Genomic DNA, 19,536 nt, shown 5'->3' on the forward strand with positions numbered 1-19,536 from the left:
CAAGTCTAGAATACACAATAAACTTGATACTGACATTGTTAGTGCTTATGCACTGTGCAAATATATCTATTTAATGCAAAAAAAAAATAGACTGCCCAGTCCTAAATGAACCCTGTGATGTTTGTGGGTATTCAGGATGGAGTGGAGAAAGTGGTTGGTGTGTTGAGTATTGAGAGGTCGAATCTGCTAACTGCGCAGGGGTCCCGGAGGTTGTTGGTTTATGTGGGTTACCTCTTTGTTGGTAAGGGAGCGCAATGGTATGGAAAAAGTACCACCAAGGCAAGGTCCTGAGGGGTTGATGGATATGGGGAAAAAATTAATCCAAAGGCAATGTCCTAAGGGGGTGATTGAGACCTCTGGTGCCTCCATAGACTGGAAGCGGTTAGTGATGAGAGAAAAACATTTTTAAGTTAGTTAGCAACGGGTCAAATTAGGTTATAACGGGTCATGTAAGTTAGAGGGCTATGGTTATTTATATAGAGAAATATATATTTGTGGATAGAAATAGGTGATGCTAATTGCTTTCTCCATCAATAATCAATGAACACTATGGCCAATTTTTATCTAGCCCAGAGTCTGTGCCAGTTCTTGACAAGTTACAAATATGTCATTGTATGAGCGGGAGAGAAAGAGAGAGGAATCGGTGCTGCACAGTCATGAGATTAGTTAGAAAAGTTCTGTAATGCCTCGCAGATGGGAAACGTATTGCTCCACTGCCTTAGAAAGTGATACTTGAGTTCCAACATCTTAGCTAAGTTGCTGTTAATGTCTCAGCAACTGTGCGTCTGAACTCTGACATTCAACACCTCTAAAGAAAGTTAAATATCCCAGCAGGGTCACTCTCTTAAAATAAACACTCACATCATACTGTATAATTCTAGAACTGATTCAGTAGAATTAGGTGGCAGCACTGATGTGGTCCAAGGTCATATTCACTACTATTAACTGAAAATAAAATATCAGGTACTGCTGTCGGGGGTTATGTACCGATTCTCATTATCGGTGTTCCGAATACTGTAGACCTCACTTATAATGAGCTGTGAAAAATGTCTTGGTTTTACAACGCTGCACCAAAGCGTTTGCAGAGAGGTGGTAAAAAGTGTAAAAGTCCAACTTCCTACCATTTATAGAACCACTCCTTTATTTAACTAAACCTTTCTGTGTTTCTATTAAAATAGCGCTTTGTGTACATTAGGATAAGTGGAAGGTGGAAATTGCATGCCCTTAAAAGTATAGGACAAAACTCAGTCTCCTGCAGCTCTGAGCTATTGCATGTTCAAAAAGTGAATTCTTTCCAGCATTACTTTACCATGAATACTTAACCATTCTGCAAAGAGCTGCAACGTTGTTACAACAAAGTAAAATTCTAACAGTAGTCCTGGCTACCTGACAAGTTATATTGTAGTAGTGAAAGGAAATGGATGAGAAGGGAGCACTCTAAAAATATAGTAACGTAGTAACATAGTTGATGAGGTTGAAAAAAGGCACCAGCCCATCTAGTCCAACCTATTTTGGATCTTCTGTGATCCCTCACTTATATTTGAAATTGATCCAGATTAAGTAACCTCCAATCTGTTTCAATCGGGAAAAATCGATCCAGACCCAATATTGCAGTCCTATTTTTCCCTATATCCACTACTATCCTTCATTTTAATTAAAGGTCGTATCCCTGGATACACTTTTCCGCTAAAAATTTGTCTAACCCTTTCTTAAACATATCTATTGAATCTGCCATGACAACCTTCCCTGGCAGTGAATTCCATATCTTGACTGCCCTTACTGTAAAGAACCCCTTCCTTTGCTGGTTGTGAAATTCCCTCTCCTCTAACCTTAGGGGGTGACCGCGTGTCCTGTGTATAGTCCTTGGGGTAAAAAGTTCCCATGAAAGTTCTCTGTATTGACTCTTAATGTATTTGTACATAGAAATCTACGATTACCATTGTTACAAATTTATTTAATATATTTAATCTGAAATCCAGTAAATAGGAATAACATGTTAATCTATGTTTATAATTCCTCTAGGAAGCAGCAGAAAGTTATAAAAGGTAAATCTTAATATTAGTTAGGGCATATACATTTTACAAAAAATGTGTGGATTTCCCTTTTTATTTTCACTTAAGTGCGCAGCATTAATTCCAGAAACTTACTGCATGGTAGCACAGCATTCAATCCAGAAGAACGCTGCATGACTATGAGGCATTCAATCCAGAACCATAATGCAAGACTGCACAGCATTCAGTCCAGAAACATACTACATGGTAACACAGCATTCAATCCAGAAGCATCATGCAGGACTGCACAGCATTCAGTCCAGAAAAATACTACATGGTAGCACAGCATTCAGTCCAGAAAGATACTACATGGTAGCACGGCATTCAATCCAGAAGCATAATGCATGACTGCATAGCATTTAGTCCAGAAGAACACTGCATGACTATGAAGCATTGAATCTAGAAGCATACTGCATGACAGCAGAGCATTCAATCCATAAACATATTCCATTGCTGCACAGTATTCAGTCATTGCTACGTAGCATTCGGTCAGAGTTATACTATATGGCTGCACAACATTCAGTCATTTCTGCATAGTATCAGGTCAGAGTTATATTGTATGGCTGCATAGTTTTCACTTTGGAAGCATAATGCATGGCTGCAGAGCATTCAGTCATTGCTGTGTAGTATCAGGTCAGAGTTATACTACATGGCTGTATACTAGCTCTCACTTTGGAAGCTAAAGGGCAGCACGGTGGCTCAGTGGTTAGCACTTCTGCATCACAGCACTGGTTCAATTCCCGACCATGGCCTTATCTGTGTTTAGTTTGTATGTTCTCCCCGTGTTTGCATGGGTTTCCTCCGGGTGCTCCAGTTTCCTCCCACACTCCAAAAACATACTAGTAGGTTAATTGGCTCTAACAAATTGACCCTAGACTGTGTGTGTATGTGTGTGTGTGTGTGTGTGTGTGTTAGGGAATTTAGACTGTAAGCCCCAATGGGGCAGGGACTGATGTGAGTGAGTTCTCTGTACAGCGCTGCGGAATTAGTGGCGCTATATAAATAAATGATGATGATGATGATGATAATGCATGGCTGCAGAGCATTCAGTCATTGCTGCGCAGTATGTCAGAGGTATATTATAGCTCTCAGTTTGGATGCATATTTTATAGCTTTAGAGAAACTAGTGTTTGTTGTTTGCAGCATGCACACAAAACTTGAAATGCTTTCAAGGCAGGAACGAAAAAGCTTTTCTCAAAGCTCAATCCAATAAAACAGTCGTCACGATGTTTTCCTTATAAGGTTCATGTTGTGCATTTGATCATTTCAGATTTTTTGAAATCTCTCCCTGCTGAACCATCACTGTCTGCAGCTAGAAAATGAATTGGGTAGTGGCAGCCCTTCTAAATCTGTGCCAGGCTGTGCTAGTCCCTTCCACCCTCCCTTTATGTGGACTCTGTGTCTGCGTGACTGCCAGGCATTTAGGAGGGGGTCAGGGGAGGGTGGAGAGAATACAGGGACATCTAGAAGCTTCTGAATCCAGCTACAGCTGTGCAAGTGATAGGAGTCAGACAGTCTATTTAGAGAGAGACCACTGACAGAGAGCCAGCACAGTCTAAGGGATCTGTCGCAGGTGAGGCGAACATAGACCTGTTTAGCAGACAGACAAGAGGCTACATAGGGGGCATGTGCGTGCAAAGATAAAGTGACAGACGTTTAGACTGACTGCTTCCTTTTATTGTCTGTGTTATGTAATCATTATAAAAGTCAGATTTATTGGCCTGCGCTGTTTAATAAGCTGCAACATTAACATCTAAGCTGCTGCATCCGTTCTCCAGCTTCCTGTTGCTTTGCTAAAAGGCTTACAGTACTTTAGTGTACTTTGGGGGTTACAGGCAAGAATGCTAACTGTATTAATTGTTTTCCACACCTCTTCGATTGTAAACTCTTGTGGGCAGGTCTATCTTTACTTTCTGTTTCATATCATAGTGCATTAATTGTTTGTATTATGATCCCCTCACTGTACAGGGCTTAGTTTTATAGATAAATTATAATAATACTATACATTTCCAGGGTAACTATGTTTTGACCATTGGAAAATATGATATTGCAACTTTATTGCATTTCATATCATTTCTGTTTTTTTTTATAAACTATTTCTGGATACAGTTAAAGCTTCCGAATAACTTAATGCATTTGATTGGCTTCGCCAGCAGATCCTCCAATGTCACCCTTTCCTTCTAATACAAAATTCTCTGTTCCAGAATATCCCACTTGTCTTCTTAAGTGGTTACCTGTGGGGTGAATTCATTCACTAGGAGGGTGTTTCTAAACATCAGCTCGTTTAATCCAGCCCAGGTTACTGCAAATCGTAAAATAACTGGGAAGTTTGGAAGCGAAATCTGACAAGTTCCAAAATATGCTGAACTGTTGTGTTTTGCTGTAGATTTGTCTGTGTAGCTGATGGGTGTGGACAATTGATAAGGAGAGAGTTAGTTGGTGTCACTGTCTATGTTACTGTGAAATATCAGACGGCCTATTTAAATCTGATTTGTGGGAAAAGTAAGAGTTGCGCATGTGAGGTTTTAAGTGTGTGTAAGGAGGACACTGTTGTTGCAACCGTTGAGGGACTTAGCTTAGTTATACCACTTTCATACTGCCGCCCCTGCAATATCCCGGGTTTTTGCAGGGGCTCGGAGCGTCTCAGCTCAGAAACACCATTCATACTGCACCTCGGACCCGGGAATTTCCCGGGATGACCCCATTCAGACTGCACAAGTCTGTGCCCTGGCAATTTGTGGGAGTCCTCACCAGAGCAGTTTTCATTGGCTGAAAAATGAAGACTGGATGCTGCTCCAGTGTTTAAATCCTGGCAGAAAAACCTGAAATTTGCTTCCTTTCACACAAAATCTCTCTCTCTCTCTCTCTCTCTCTCCAACCCGGGATTTTCCATTCATACTGCAGGCAACCCGGGTCCGACCCGGGAATTACCCCTCGATAAATCCCGGGTTTTTAGACCCAGGATTTTTTGACTTGTACCATTCATACTGCACCAAGACCCGGGTCGAGCTGAAACGACCCGGGTCTTGGTGCAATATGAATGGGGTATTACATAAGTTGAAAATATAGGCATGGGTCTATCAAGTTCAGCTTTTATAAATATTAATAGTGCATCTTTCAACTTGGACTAATATTTTTATAAGTGACTAACATCGCCAAAACATGATATTTCGGAACAGATTTTTTATTTAATTTCCTTTTTCATGTTTTATATAACTTAGCGGGGAAATATCCTGTGCACGTAATGAGATCTTGAAGGAGCGAAACAGGAGCTACTGTTTGTGTCAATGGTTGCTCCATTTTCTACTGCTACCAATGCATAGAGTACTTACATTTATTCTCAGTTGATCTCTAATTGTTGGAGTAGGAAGTCACTTGGGGCTAGATTTACTAAACTGCGGGTTTGGAAAAGTGGAGATATTGCCTATAGCAACCAATCAGATCCTAGCTTTCATTTATTTAGTGCATTCTACAAAACGACAGCTAGAATCTGATTGGTTGCTATAGGCAACATCTCCACTTTTTCAAACCCGCAGTTTAGTAAATATAACCCTTGATCACTGTATTAAAAGTCTGTAAATGAAATGCAGGGAAGTTGTCTGGTGGTGGCGCCGGTGCTATTGCTGTTAATGAACATTTTATTTAACAGAACAGTTTACAAGTTAAGTCTGTTTCCTTGTTTTAGCTCCTGATCTTCAGGATTAAAGTCATATAAATGAAAATCCATAGAGTAGAAATGTTCCCTTAAAACATTACACGTTTGTGTTTAAGCCAGGGGCAAACGCAGGATTTGTAGAGGGGGGTTTTCAAGCAGAGCTTTGTGAAGCAGGATCAGGGTCAGGCCACCTCAATTATACAGTGCCCCAGGCTTGGAGGGGGTTTCCAGGCACTAGGAACACCCCCCCCCCCTCGGTTTGCCTATGTAAGCATCCCATTAATTGAATGTAAACAATTTTTGGGTACAGTTTGCTATTAGTCATGTGTCCCTAAACTGTCTCTGCTCTATAATATAGTAAGACTTTTTAACTGCCTTCCTCTGAGTGGTCACGGGTGTCCTATTGCAGCAGTGAGAATGGTTATGATGAGTAAGCCTGTGCTTCACTCCCTCTCTATCTGATGGGCCAGGCTCCCAGCCCTGCCTTTTGAACTGCAGCCAAAGTATCGCTCGTTCTAGAACGCTCCAGCTCTCTGTCGCTGCCAAAGCAGCAGAAATCAGTCAGAACCAATACTCCAGGCACAATCCGCCAGCAGCTGGTGTCTGTGAACATCACAAGCTTTTATCAAAATATAAGTTAAGAGATCAGCAAAGCAACAGCTTGTTTACATCATATTGTGCCAATACAATAAACTGTTAGTAGTAGCTTAATGCTGAAAATTGTGATGTTGTTTAAGAGCCCCAACAGTGCATATCTCACAATCAATGCACCCCGGTTTTGTAGAATTAATGCAAAAGTTGCTCACGATTGGGCTGCCCACCTACCTGATTCAAGCTAACTGGTAACCCTTCCTTTGCTTTAGGAGCCGATTTAAAATAAGAGTTAGGCGTGATTTCTGACTTCTTGCCCTATATACATAAAGAAAGGGATATAGATTACTTGAACAGAGATAACAGTTTTCACTTTATTTTGCAGCCATGGAACCACAATTCTGTATAACAGTAACCCCATACTTGCCAACTTTGTAGTGTTGCCCTCCTGGAGATGGGGATGAGGTGGCTGTATAGCCGCCGGACCCTCCGTCATTGCTCCAATAATGTCGGCATTGTTATCATCGACATTGTGAATGTCGACCATCTCACTGTCGACATTTTGAAGCTGGCACCAGAATGGAAGTGTCGGCATTTAACCTGCTGACATTTTCATGTCGACAGGATAGCTGCAGACATTTCCATTGTAGGAAAATTGACCACATTTCATTAGGACCTATGTTCTGCAAACCATAATATATGGCTCAGAATCATGAACTTTAATAAACTTTAAATCAATGAATTTTAAACAACAATGTGTGTGTTGTGAGATTATATATAAAGAAAAAGGGGTATATTTACTAAACTGCGGGTTTGAAGAAGTGGAGATGTTGCCTATAGCAACCAATCAGATTCGAGTTATCATTTATTTTGTACATTCTACAAAATGACAGCTAGAATCTAATTGGTTGCTATAGGCAACATCCCCACTTTTTTAAACCCGCAGTTTAGTAAATCTAGCCCAAAATTCTCTGTATATCCTAATAGTGATCTATGTTCTAAGTGTTCAGATATTAATAATATAGTCTGCAGCATAGTAGACCGATTTATCAAAACTGAAATCTCAATCCTAGCATTTTACCAAAAGGTGACTTTCAGAATATCACATGAAATCATTGTAGGATAATACTTGGTAGCTTGCAGGCAGATTGTCTATTTACCAAATTGTAATATTTTTACAACGTGTAAATTTGTGAGCCTTCTTTTGGGATATTTCAATGCAGTTACAGACCAAGATATTCTCACAGAAAGCAGAGCAAATATGAACAATGACGCTTAAAGATGTCATTTCGTCTCAGACCTTTTAGAGTTCACCATGTTGACCTTGGCTTGATGACACGTGTGTCTCCAAGTCATGTGTTCACCCACTTGCGTGCAAGAAAGAGAACTAGTCGAAGACTTTCTTGCTCTCTCATCCGTCCAGCAGGTCTCCCCCTAATGCAGACGTCTACCAGACATTCTGGAAGATTAGACAAAATCTGCAAAAACTTGCATTAAAAACTTTCTTTAGGAACACAGAAGCCATCCCTAAGCCTCATGTATAGATGTACTATACTGATATGTACTATAATGATAAAATAAACCTATTAGTCCCACATTGCTCACCTCAACTTTGTGCCTTGGTTGGGTTACATGTCGCCCACCCTAGTTACGGTTCTGGAAACCAAGCTAAATAAATAGATACCCACTTTGATGTCAAACCGCAGTAAGCAGAGAGCCACTAAATTGGTCTAAAGCAGCTATGACAGGTTCCTCTGTGTATTTGTGGTTCCCTATGAGTCGGGGCTATTCAGTTGCCTACACGGGACATTTAAATGCCCTTCTGTAAATGATCACAATTTATTATTCTCAATAGTGCTAATTTTAAGTTGTGTACTGCTGTTATTAGACATCTTGCAAAATACCTATTGGTTTGATTCTAGTTCTGACTTTAGAGTTTTGTCCACTATGCTTAAGATTTAAAATGATATCTACTAAAGATCAATTTTCTCACTAGTTTTAAATTACCAATAAAAAATGTCAGTTTATTTTTGGCAATTTCTGTGGCAACTTAATAAATTGATCTGTAATATTCTATACTGAATAAGGAGATATGCAGATTTTAACACCTGAAACATATGACCATTAGGATACGCACACATTCTTTCTTCTGTAACCTACTGTATGCAAAAATTGGGCAAGATTGCCATATTCCCCGGCCTGAATTTGGAGAAACCACCATTTGTCCTGTTTTAATGTCTGTCCAGTGTGTTTATTTATGTCATGAGCTGTGTCTTGAGCATTTATGTTTGAAAAGTTGTTGTGGCTTTTCATGGAGATCACCTTTGTCCTCCAGGTGTTTATAGAGATTGACGTAGTTTTTCCATTTACAAATTAACTGGTGGAAACCAGCTTTATAACAATGTATTCAACAGATTTTATTTGGTTTATTTATAGCTAAGACGTTACTATATAGTCTATTTCCTAGTCTGTTTGTGCTTACAATTGCGCAACACCCCATGGTTGAAGCTTGCAGTTGTTTTATTAAAGGGTGGGCTGGGAGCACAGACTGAGCCACTAGTAGTTTCATGCATATATCCATAACAGCGCTTTTGGTGAGTGCAAGAGTTGCCAGGTTGGCAATTTGGGTCTCTTGCCTATAAGTAAAAATGCAACAAAAATGGCTCGTTGAAAGGTCTAAAGTTTGTCATGATTTTCTTTTGTCTTCACAGAGGCAAAATGTCTAAAGGGCCAGCAGTTGGCATTGACCTGGGTACCACCTACTCATGTGTGGGTGTTTTTCAGCATGGGAAAGTGGAGATTATTGCCAATGACCAGGGCAATCGAACCACCCCCAGTTATGTGGCCTTCACGGACAGTGAGAGACTCATTGGGGATGCAGCAAAGAACCAAGTGGCTATGAACCCAACGAACACTGTGTTTGGTGAGCGTGTTAAATATTTATTTTGTCATACTTCTAAATGATATCACAATTTAAAACTCCAATAATTTCCTTTGTACTTACTATTGCAGATGCCAAGAGACTGATTGGTCGGCGTTTCGATGATACAGTCGTACAGTCCGACATGAAGCATTGGCCTTTTACAGTTATAAATGACGGGGGAAGACCCAAGGTTCAGGTTGAATACAAAGGGGAGGCTAAGTCATTCTATCCTGAAGAGATATCCTCCATGGTCCTCACCAAGATGAAAGAAATCTCAGAAGCCTACCTCGGAAAGGTGAGATTTATGTCAATTTTAGCATAGGATGGAAAATAATTTTGAAAGGCCAAAGGACACTAAGTGTAAAAAAAAATAAAAAAAATAATTAAAGATGATGTTGGTGATTAGAGAAATTTATCATTTGAAAGAAGAGTTGTCCTTAATAACCAGTTCATGATTGGAAAAAATACATTTGTAATTAATCTACAGTCCCCTATCATCTCTTCAGGTTTCCACCAGCTGGCCGTCACAAAGTCCTGCTGTTATTGTACAGTAGGCTGAGCTTTAATTTTAATAAAAGCTATAAAGTTCGATGTAAGGTCTCCTTCCAGCTTACAGAGAGTTGGAGGTACAGTACCTGGTGCTAGGCCTGAGAATGCCACTCTTGAATTCTGCCTCCTTCAGACAGCACTACTACTAAACTCTTGCAGAATGGAATCTTTTTCTAGACAGGTTGACTTGTTGCCGAAGCCACAGGTCAGCTCAGTAGAGTGAAACTATCTAATAGATGACTCCATCCGCTGCAAATATCTCCATAGAGCTCCTCTTCAAGAACAGAGAATTCAGTGACATGATTATTGTTGATGATTTTGGTTGTCAGAAAAAAAATGTCAGTGCTATTTCCTCTTTATATCAAGGTCAAAATGCAACAAGTGCAACTTTGGTTGCAAAAATGGGCCCTATCTTCATGCGAGCAAAAAAGTTATTGTCTCACTTATCGTGCCAGATTAAATCGGCATTTCATTCTATGAATTATTCATTGTCCATGTAGCGAAAAACAGTTAAAAAAATAAGACACAGTATCTTCCCAAATTGGCCATATATTAAATTTTTGCCCACGTTACCACTTTAAATCGAAAATATTATTATTATTGTTGTTTTTATAGTGCCAGAATATTCCATAAAGCTTTACAATTGGGAACAAACACAGTAATAAAATAGGTTTGGGTATTACAAAGAGACAGAGAGGTAAGAAGGCCCTGTTCGCAAGCTTACAATGTGTAGGACAATAGGGGTTTGATACATAAGGTTAAGTACCACATATTGCATATTGGTCCAGCAAGATTGCAATGGTAAAAAGTACTTAGTGTGCTGTATGATCACAGCAATGTTGATTAGGGAGGTCAGAGGGTTGTTTGAGTATGGAAAGAACACTTGAAAGTCTTGTGTGAATTGTGTAAACGGGTGGTTATAGTGTATCCTAAGGAAGTTAAGAGGGTGGCTGAGGAACTTGATAAGCTTACCTAAAGAGATATGTTTTCAGAGAATGCTGGATGGTTTGAATGCTAGAGGTAAGTCGTGTTGTGTGAGGGAGGACATTCCACAAATTAGGTGCAGCCCAAAAATTTCTTGCAACTGAGAATGGGAGCAAGTAACGGGTTGTGGATGAGAGACTCAGATCTTGTGCAGAACGGAGGTCTTGAAGTTGGGAGATATTTTAAGACAAATAAAGTTGTTGAAGTTTTGTTGAAAACCTTTTTTGGTTTATTGTAAAACTTGCACCTTTTTTAAAATGCTATATTTCTTTTTAGACAATCAATAATGTAGTGGTTACAGTCCCTGCCTACTTCAATGATTCCCAGAGACAGGCAACTAAAGATGCCGGAACCATTTCAGGACTAAACGTTCTACGCATCATCAATGAGCCGACTGCAGCTGCCATAGCTTATGGCCTGGACAAAAAGGTAATATTCAAAGATAAAACTATCATATGTAATGTGGATACATAACACATTGCCTTAATCAAATATTCACTCCTTTTTGTGGTGTACATACCTAGGTGGGTGGTGAGAGGAATGTCCTGATTTTTGATCTGGGTGGAGGCACATTTGACGTATCTATTCTTACCATTGAAGATGGTATATTTGAGGTAAAATCCACAGCTGGTGACACTCACTTGGGTGGAGAAGACTTTGATAACCGTATGGTTAACCATTTTGTTGGTGAATTCAAACGCAAACACAAGAAAGATATTACCGAGAACAAGCGTGCAATTCGCAGACTGCGGACAGCCTGTGAACGTGCCAAACGTACGCTGTCTTCCAGTACCCAAGCCAGTATTGAGATAGACTCCCTTTATGAGGGCATTGACTTTTACACATCTCTCACCCGTGCCCGATTTGAGGAGCTCAATGCCGACCTCTTCCGTGGGACCTTGGAGCCAGTTGAGAAGTCACTGCGGGATGCCAAGCTGGACAAAGCCCAGATTCATGATATTGTCTTAGTTGGAGGGTCTACGCGCATTCCAAAGATACAAAAACTTCTACAGGACTTTTTCAACGGAAGAGACCTTAATAAAAGTATTAACCCAGATGAAGCTGTGGCCTATGGAGCCGGTAAGAGTGTGTGTTTTGATTTACAGGGATTACCTGTTAAATCACATGAGAATTTGTCCATTGCTAAATGAAAAGAGGAATTCTATATTGCACATTTACAGGACATTCACCATTATGGCTATAAACTTTATCTATTAGAGCAGTGGTTCCCAAACTGTGTGCCATGGCTCCTTGGGGTGCCATGGCGATCTCACAGGGGTGCCTGGGCCAGGGTCATTTTTAAGCAAGGCAGGGGGCTTCTTGGTAAATATTTTGGCTTAGGGGTGCCTTGAAAAAATTATGGAGACCCTAAGGGTGCCTCCAACTGAGAAAGTTTGGGATCCACTGTATTAGAGGCTAGATCATAGAAACTTTAGTCACTATTTGTAGATGCTGGTTTACTCTTTAATAGGGATACAATAAGCCTATGCAGCTGATTTATACAAGTAATACTCACCAAAGACGTAGGAGTAACAATTCACAAAACCTGTTGGAAGATTGGGAAGGGTGCACGGGGAGAACTGTATCTGGCGGATGGAGTAGCTCTTTGATTAGGGTCTTCTGCCACAGATGGTTCTTTAACAATGATTAGGAACCAGCTAACAAAAACAGCTGATACATTGTAGCCATGTGCACAAAAAGAGATGTTAAGCCTTCAAAAAATGTTCACATTAGTTACTTAAGTAGAACGTAGAGCCTCTCAGTATGATTGGCTCTGGGATTCCTTGTTTTTGGCAATTACCAGAAAGGAGTTTGGACTACCAGGAACCATAATGGAATTTGAACTACCAGGAGCCATTATGGAATTTGTTACTGGCAGCGAAATAACATTCTAAATGTTGCTTATCGTATCAAGTGTACATTAACAATTTACCTTAGTATTTTCATTGTTAAGATTACATTCCCCTAATACGCTGTTCAATACTCTTTTATTAGCTGTTCAGGCCGCCATCCTGTCTGGTGACACATCCGAAAATGTTCAGGACCTTCTGTTGCTGGATGTGACCCCTCTATCTCTCGGTATTGAGACGGCTGGCGGAGTCATGACTGTGCTCATCAAACGCAACACAACTATACCCACTAAACAGACCCAGACCTTCACCACTTACTCTGACAACCAACCAGGAGTTCTCATCCAGGTAATGAATCCAGACAAACCCATTGTGATAGTCTAAAACTTCTGCTATCCAGTTATTTCAATCCAATCCATAATTCACCCCCCTTTCCTTAAAATCATAACTTAAGCCAGATAACCGAAAAAATTCCAATGTTACCTCTTTAACCATTAGAGGCCTTAATTATGGAGAACTTGCAGGCCCTTAAAGGTAATATTCTCTTTCAGCCCAAAGCTTGGATATAGCTGTCATTCTCCCCACTAAAACAGTGAGACCTTCAGGTTCTTTCATGCTACTTTCTGAATGAAAATAACTTCCAAGCCTGTACCCAGAGTAAAACAATTGTACAAATCAGAGACACTAAAAATACTATATAATGTATACATTTAAGAGCAAGCAACATATTAGCTTGATCTTTTTCACTCTATGAAGGAATATCATCATCATCATCATCTATTTATATAGCGCCACTGATTCTGCAGCGCTGTACAGAGAACTCATTCACATCAGTCCCTGCCCCATTGGGGCTTACAGTCTAAATTCACTAACATACACACAGACAGAGAGAGAGAGACTAGGGTCAATTTTGATAGCAGCTAATTAACCTACCTGTATGTTTTTGGAGTGTGGGAGAAAGCCGGAGCACCCAGAAGAAACCCACGCAAACACAGGGAGAACATACAAACTCCACACAAATAAGGCCATGGTCGGGAAATGAACTCATGACCCCAGTGCTGTGAGGCAGAAGTGCTAACCACTGAGCCACCGTGCTGCCCAATATACTAGATATATACAAGGCTCAGAAAGTCCGCCTGGAGAGAATTGTTAAAATAAATTTGATTTTATAGTAGTCTTATCTGTTTGGAGATTGTATATTGTCCCCGTGTTTGCGTGGGTTTCCTCTGGGTGCTCTTGTTTCCTTCCACACTCCAAAACATACTAGTAGATTAATTGGCTGCTATCTAAATTGACCCTAGTCTCTCTCACTCGGTCTGTGTGTGTATGTTAGGGAATTTAGACTGTAAGCTCCAATGGGGCAGGTACTGATGTGAATGAGTTCTCTGTACAGTGCTGTGGAATTACTTGTGCTATATATAAATAGCTGCTGCTGCTGATGATGATGATAGTGTGTTTAAAACTTGTAATGTAAGTCAGAGAATGTATTGAATGATCCATTCAGAAAAAGTGGTGTATCCACAGCTAAACCCCTTTAAACTACCCAGGCTAGTCGCATTGAGTAAAAATGTTGCATTTGACGATACGTCAATATTTGAAATGAGTTGAATTAATATTAACTGGATTGCAAAGAAAATGGAAATTTCCATAAATAAATTGCAAAAAAAAAGGTAGAATTTGTAGTCACTGTTTCCACTGCTGTATACGTAGAGTTAGGCGTTGGCTATATGTCTTGTGACATCTCAAGACTAAAAAAAATGTACTGTACTCCAATAAAAACACACAGGCAGGAGAACAAACAATACATATGATCAACATGTATGTATGTTTTTTTAATTCAATGGGTAGTAGTCGGTTACAACTTAAAAATACCAGGGGGTATATTTACTAAACTGCGGGTTTGAAAAAAATGGAGATGTTGCCTATAGCAACCAATCACATTCTAGTTATCATTTATTTATTACATTCTACAAAATGACAACTGGAATCGGATTGCTTGCTATAGGCAACATCTCCACTTTTTCAAATCCGTAGTTTAGTAAATATACCACCAGGGCTGGCTTACGGTGAATGGAAATAGGAAGTTAACATAGATTTTCAGATCACTGGTGGTTTATTGGCAAATGTGTGAGAGATTTTTGAGATACCTCTTATGTCTCTTTTATATAATTGACTTTTATCCTGTAACTTAAAAGTTAGCAGTGGGCAGAAAAATAAAATTACCTTAACCAATGACAGGGGTGAATAGTGGATAAGGCAATGAACAGAAGTTAAGGAACGTATAAATGGCTTTTATTGGCACATTGAGCAAACTCCTGGATCTACAATGTCCTGGAGATAAAAAATTATTTTGATCTTTTAACCAAACACCATTTTTTTCATCTTAGGCTGGGTACATACCGCAGAACATTTCTCCCGATGCGATATCGTTAACGTTTTGACCAACGACTGAAAGTCTCGATCAGCATGCCAATTTATGTGCACACACTATACACTTTTTACACGATTTACAGTCAGATCTGTGCCCTTCATCTGTCGTAACCATCATCTGAAAAGATTGTGACTCTGCACACTGTAGAATCCACACAACATCATTCCATCGTTGAACAAGATTTTTAGTCCAGTTTAAAAATCAAATGAAACTATATGATGTGCTTTGGAACAATAATTGTTCATTGTTGGAGCGTACACACTAATGTGACATTGGTCCGCGTGATTGACCCAATAATCGGGTGAAAAACCTGTAGTGTCTACCCAGTCTTACTCTTTGACCTAAAAGTGAGGAACCATCCATAGTTGAAGAACATCTGACTATACTTAGTTTGCCTAATACTCCTGTATATTATATATCACTCATTTTGTTGGTAGGTATTTGAAGGTGAAAGAGCAATGACCAAGGACAACAACCTTCTGGGGAAGTTTGAGTTGACTGGAATCCCACCTGCTCCTCGTGGTGTTCCCCAAATTGAGGTGACCTTTGACATTGATGCTAACGGAATTATGAATGTGTCTGCTGCTGACAAGAGCACTGGGAAGGAAAATAAAATCACCATAACCAATGACAAGGGTGAGTGATTCTAAGGGTAATAATCAAGAGATAAGAACTCAATAAATTGTATATTTTATCACATGTATTTTTTATCAAGACTCTTCATATAAACAATACACCTGTAGGTGACTTTTTCTTTAATCTGGGTTCTTATTATGTGACTTAAATGTGAATAACCAAATAAATTTATACTGAAACTGTTAGCAAATAGACACCTTTTACAGAGGCTTTCAGAATTAAAATGTGCAACTAATATTGGCAGTGAATAACAGTATGAATGATTTTCTTCAAGTTATTTTAATAAAGACGATGTTTTAAAATGTAGTTGCTCATTTTCAATGGTACATTTTTGTATGGTTTATTTTTTCTGGCAGGTCGTCTGAGCAAGGAAGATATTGAACGTATGGTACAAGAGGCTGACAGATATAAGGCTGAAGATGAAGCTCAGAGAGAAAAGATCTCTGCCAAAAACTCGTTGGAGTCTTTGGCCTTTAACATGAAGAGCACAGCTGAAGATGAGAAGTTGAAAGACAAAATAAGCCCAGAGGATAAACAGAAAATCGTAGATAAGTGCAATGAGGTTATCAACTGGTTGGACAAAAACCAAGTAAGCAATTAGATACCAAATGCTTTATTTATTTTATGGGGCATAGCTAGACTGTAGCACATAATGTAAGCACCTAAGACAAAATATTCATAAAGAGCCCCTTATACTGAAATCTGAAAAGCAATAAATACCCAAATCCCTGAAACCTCATCTAGAACATTGACTCCAATTAACATTTCTATATTGTGCCCTATCATTTGAATTCATTTTGCCATTATTATCCCAACTCCATAAATCCTTTGTGCATAGGATATTCTCACTCCAGGATTTCTAGGACCGTTATTCAACAGAATTGGAGACTTTATACACTACGGGCCTGAGTCATTCAGGAGAGCCAAGCAAAAAAAGGAGTAACTTTGCACTTTGGCAAAACCATGTTGCATTGGATTGGGTGGTAAATTTAAAATGTGGGGGCAGATCTATAGTCGGGGTACCATGTCATTGATCAACTTTAAATTTCAGTGTAAAAATAAAGTTATCAAGTATTTGTATGCTACATGACAAAAAAAGTCAGTATTTTCTTTACGTGCAAAATAATAACCAAATATGCTCCCCTTATACCCCTGTTTATAGTGCCGGGGAGTTTTATTTTGTATTATTCTTTATCACCTTAGAGAGGATTAGGGATCTCCTCTCTCTCTCCCCTATTTTGGCAGCTTAATACGCAACCGCACAGAGAGCGCTGGTATTTTCTCCTCCTTTTTTGTTTCTCCTTTTTTTTTTTAATATGCACCCCTTGCATTTGAACATGGTTTTGTCTAGGATCAAATTTACTCCTTTTTTTGCCTTGCTCTCCTTAATGACTCAGGCTCTACATCATTAGAAGATGACTGCTGAGTCCTTCTCTCACCAGCAATGTCTTAAAAGAGATTTCCAACTTTAGATGGCTACTATTGAGAGGCACAGTTGTTTTATTTGTTTTTAACTGTGATATAACATAAAACAGATCTCTGATGTTGAATATTCAATGCAAATATTGATACATGATATTGATTATTCAATGCAAGGAGCAGAAAAAAAAATAGATTGGTAGGCAATCTAAATGTATACATATACAAAACAATAAATGAAAGTCATTTGAAGTAGGAAACCCCTTTGGACTGGTGGAAAGAGTGGGGAAACTGCTTGTATCCCTTTGTGAGGGGACTTGCTACTACAGTTGTATACTGAGACTAAATTTAATCTGGATCTATCCAACTGTCTCATTGTTTCTTTAGCAATTTTGACTGCCACCACCAATATTCTTACTGTTATTTCTGTTATTCTTCCATATCTCTATAAGCCCTCTTCATTGCTGTGTCATCTCCTGTCCATTATTTCATTTATTCATCCATTGTTCTGCTTTTTCTCGTAAGATGGCTGAGAAAGAAGAATATGAACATCAGCAGAAGGAGCTTCAAAACCTGTGCAACCCCATAATCACCAAGTTATACCAAGGTGCAGGTGGCACTGGGATGCCAGGTGGAATGCCAGGAGGCTTTCCTGGAGCAGGGGGCAGTGCATCAGGTGGTTCGTCAGGTCCCACCATTGAAGAAGTGGATTAACAAACTCCACAAATGCTCTGTAAAGCAGGTTACTTACTACACCACTGCTTTTCCACACTCGAGAGTCTTTATAGTCCTCCACTTAGGTTCTGCTTGATCTTGATGCTTTTGTAACAGAGGAGATTGTTAATTCCTTATTAGTCTTGAATAGCCTGCAGTTACAGTCCACTGAATAGAACAATATGTTTTTTTTTGCAGTGTTTGTCCTTGTCTACACAGTTAAATTCCATGTGTACGCGAAATAAGTGTCTGATGGTGCTGCCACCAGTTGGATTGTCCAATAGTGCCAGATTCCTCCATACATTTTTGCATTACAGTATACCTTGGTAAAATATGCCAATATTCCTGGAATTCTTGGTCTATAACTGTGGTTTCTTGCAAAATGATCATACCATATAGTCATGATTCAATACTCAATTAGTCTTATCAATATCCTATAGTCATCTATTCAATAGATCCTGAAGCCCACTATGCATTGTATTTAAGATCCACTGTAGGCTTCAGATGTAATCTAAGAATACACATGGTTCTTGATGGGATCTTAAATATATAGAGCAAGTATTGTGGCAATTCTCTGTTTGCATTATTTTTAGCATCTGCCCCAGAAATCTTCAAATATGTTTTTTACAAAATATATATATATATATATATATATATTTTCCATTTTCCATATATGACTGTTAATAACAGGGTGGAAAAAAAATCAAAACTGTCCAATTACCCATTGAAGCTGCAATGCATATTGTGTTATCTGTATTTAATAAGCCTTGTGTTGTAGACAGGCACTTAATTTGCTAATGTATGCTCAATTATCTATGTTTATATTAGCATTGCTCTTTGCTATAACCTTCTAATCTGTTCCATTGCCCATCTTAATGTTGATTTGTGCTGATAATGTTACAATAATCCTATATCGGTAGGCGACAAACTGTATGAGCGGAAATGTGTAAGGCAGAGAAACAATGGACTTTGTTCCTTGAATCACATTAGCTTTCAAGAGCATTAAATCTGCATCCTGGGATTTTTAAACATAAGTGCCTTCCATATTGTCTTCCAAGATTTTGAATTAACCTATGAATGAAAATATTTTTCCATAAAAAAATCCCAAAAAACATTGTCTTGGCTCTCACACTTATATTTTCCTTCCTTTTTGTGGGTTCCAATAAAATAAAAAAATACTGCCATCTTAAATTCCCTCTAATATGTTATATTTCTAACCCCTTCCCGTGGAGTACAAAACTAGGTGTTTCATGAATATATGGCAGCATATTTATTGACCTGGTGCAAAGTGAACATGTATGTTGTGACCCATAGCAACTGATCATGGATTAAAGACGGCAGATATTGAATTAGTGACTACGGGTTCAAAACCATTAGTTATATGTTCATCAAGTAATTAAATGTAGCTTTAATTAGTCTATTTGTGAATGGGTCCAATGCCATCATGTTTGGGGTTTCCATGTGTTCAGTCCTTTGAATGGAACTTAAATTGTCACATTCTATTAAAAGTATATGCATTACTTTGTTGGCCTTTTCTCAATTTTGTTTTCTTTAACAACCTACAAAGCATCATCACTTGTTAGGAGTCAACCAAGAAGTTTACTAATAGCAATTATGCTCCGCTTCATTCAATCAACCAGCAACAGAACACATGTCAAGTTCCAGTACACATTCCCAAGAATTAGGTCTTGGGAAACCTGTGGCTTTCCATCCGTTTTTGAACTTCCAATCAG

The 19,536-nt window shown here is 39.0% G+C and overlaps 1 protein-coding gene across 1 annotated transcript; it reads left to right on the forward strand.

Moving 5' to 3' along the window:
• The first annotated feature begins 3,489 nt into the window (after positions 1–3,489).
• Positions 3,490–19,323, forward strand: LOC142107606 (heat shock cognate 71 kDa protein-like). The gene is made up of 9 exons (XM_075191126.1): positions 3,490–3,624; positions 9,009–9,220; positions 9,310–9,515; positions 11,030–11,182; positions 11,278–11,833; positions 12,749–12,951; positions 15,472–15,670; positions 16,027–16,259; positions 17,615–19,323. The coding sequence occupies exons 2-9, from the start codon at positions 9,016–9,018 to the stop codon at positions 17,801–17,803; spliced, it is 1,944 nt and encodes a 647-aa protein (XP_075047227.1). The 5' UTR covers positions 3,490–3,624; positions 9,009–9,015; the 3' UTR covers positions 17,804–19,323.
• Positions 19,324–19,536: the final 213 nt, after the last annotated feature.

Source organism: Mixophyes fleayi, chromosome 11 (assembly GCF_038048845.1).
Source record: "Mixophyes fleayi isolate aMixFle1 chromosome 11, aMixFle1.hap1, whole genome shotgun sequence".
NCBI lineage: Eukaryota > Metazoa > Chordata > Amphibia > Anura > Limnodynastidae > Mixophyes > Mixophyes fleayi.

Coding starts and splice junctions, on each gene's coding strand:
- LOC142107606 (XM_075191126.1), top strand. CDS start 9,016: ATGTCTAAAGGGCCAGCAGTTGGCATTGACCTGGGTACCACCTACTCA. Junction 11,183..11,277: donor CTTATGGCCTGGACAAAAAG/GTAATATTCAAA, acceptor GTACATACCTAG/GTGGGTGGTGAGAGGAATGT. Junction 11,834..12,748: donor AGCTGTGGCCTATGGAGCCG/GTAAGAGTGTGT, acceptor CTCTTTTATTAG/CTGTTCAGGCCGCCATCCTG.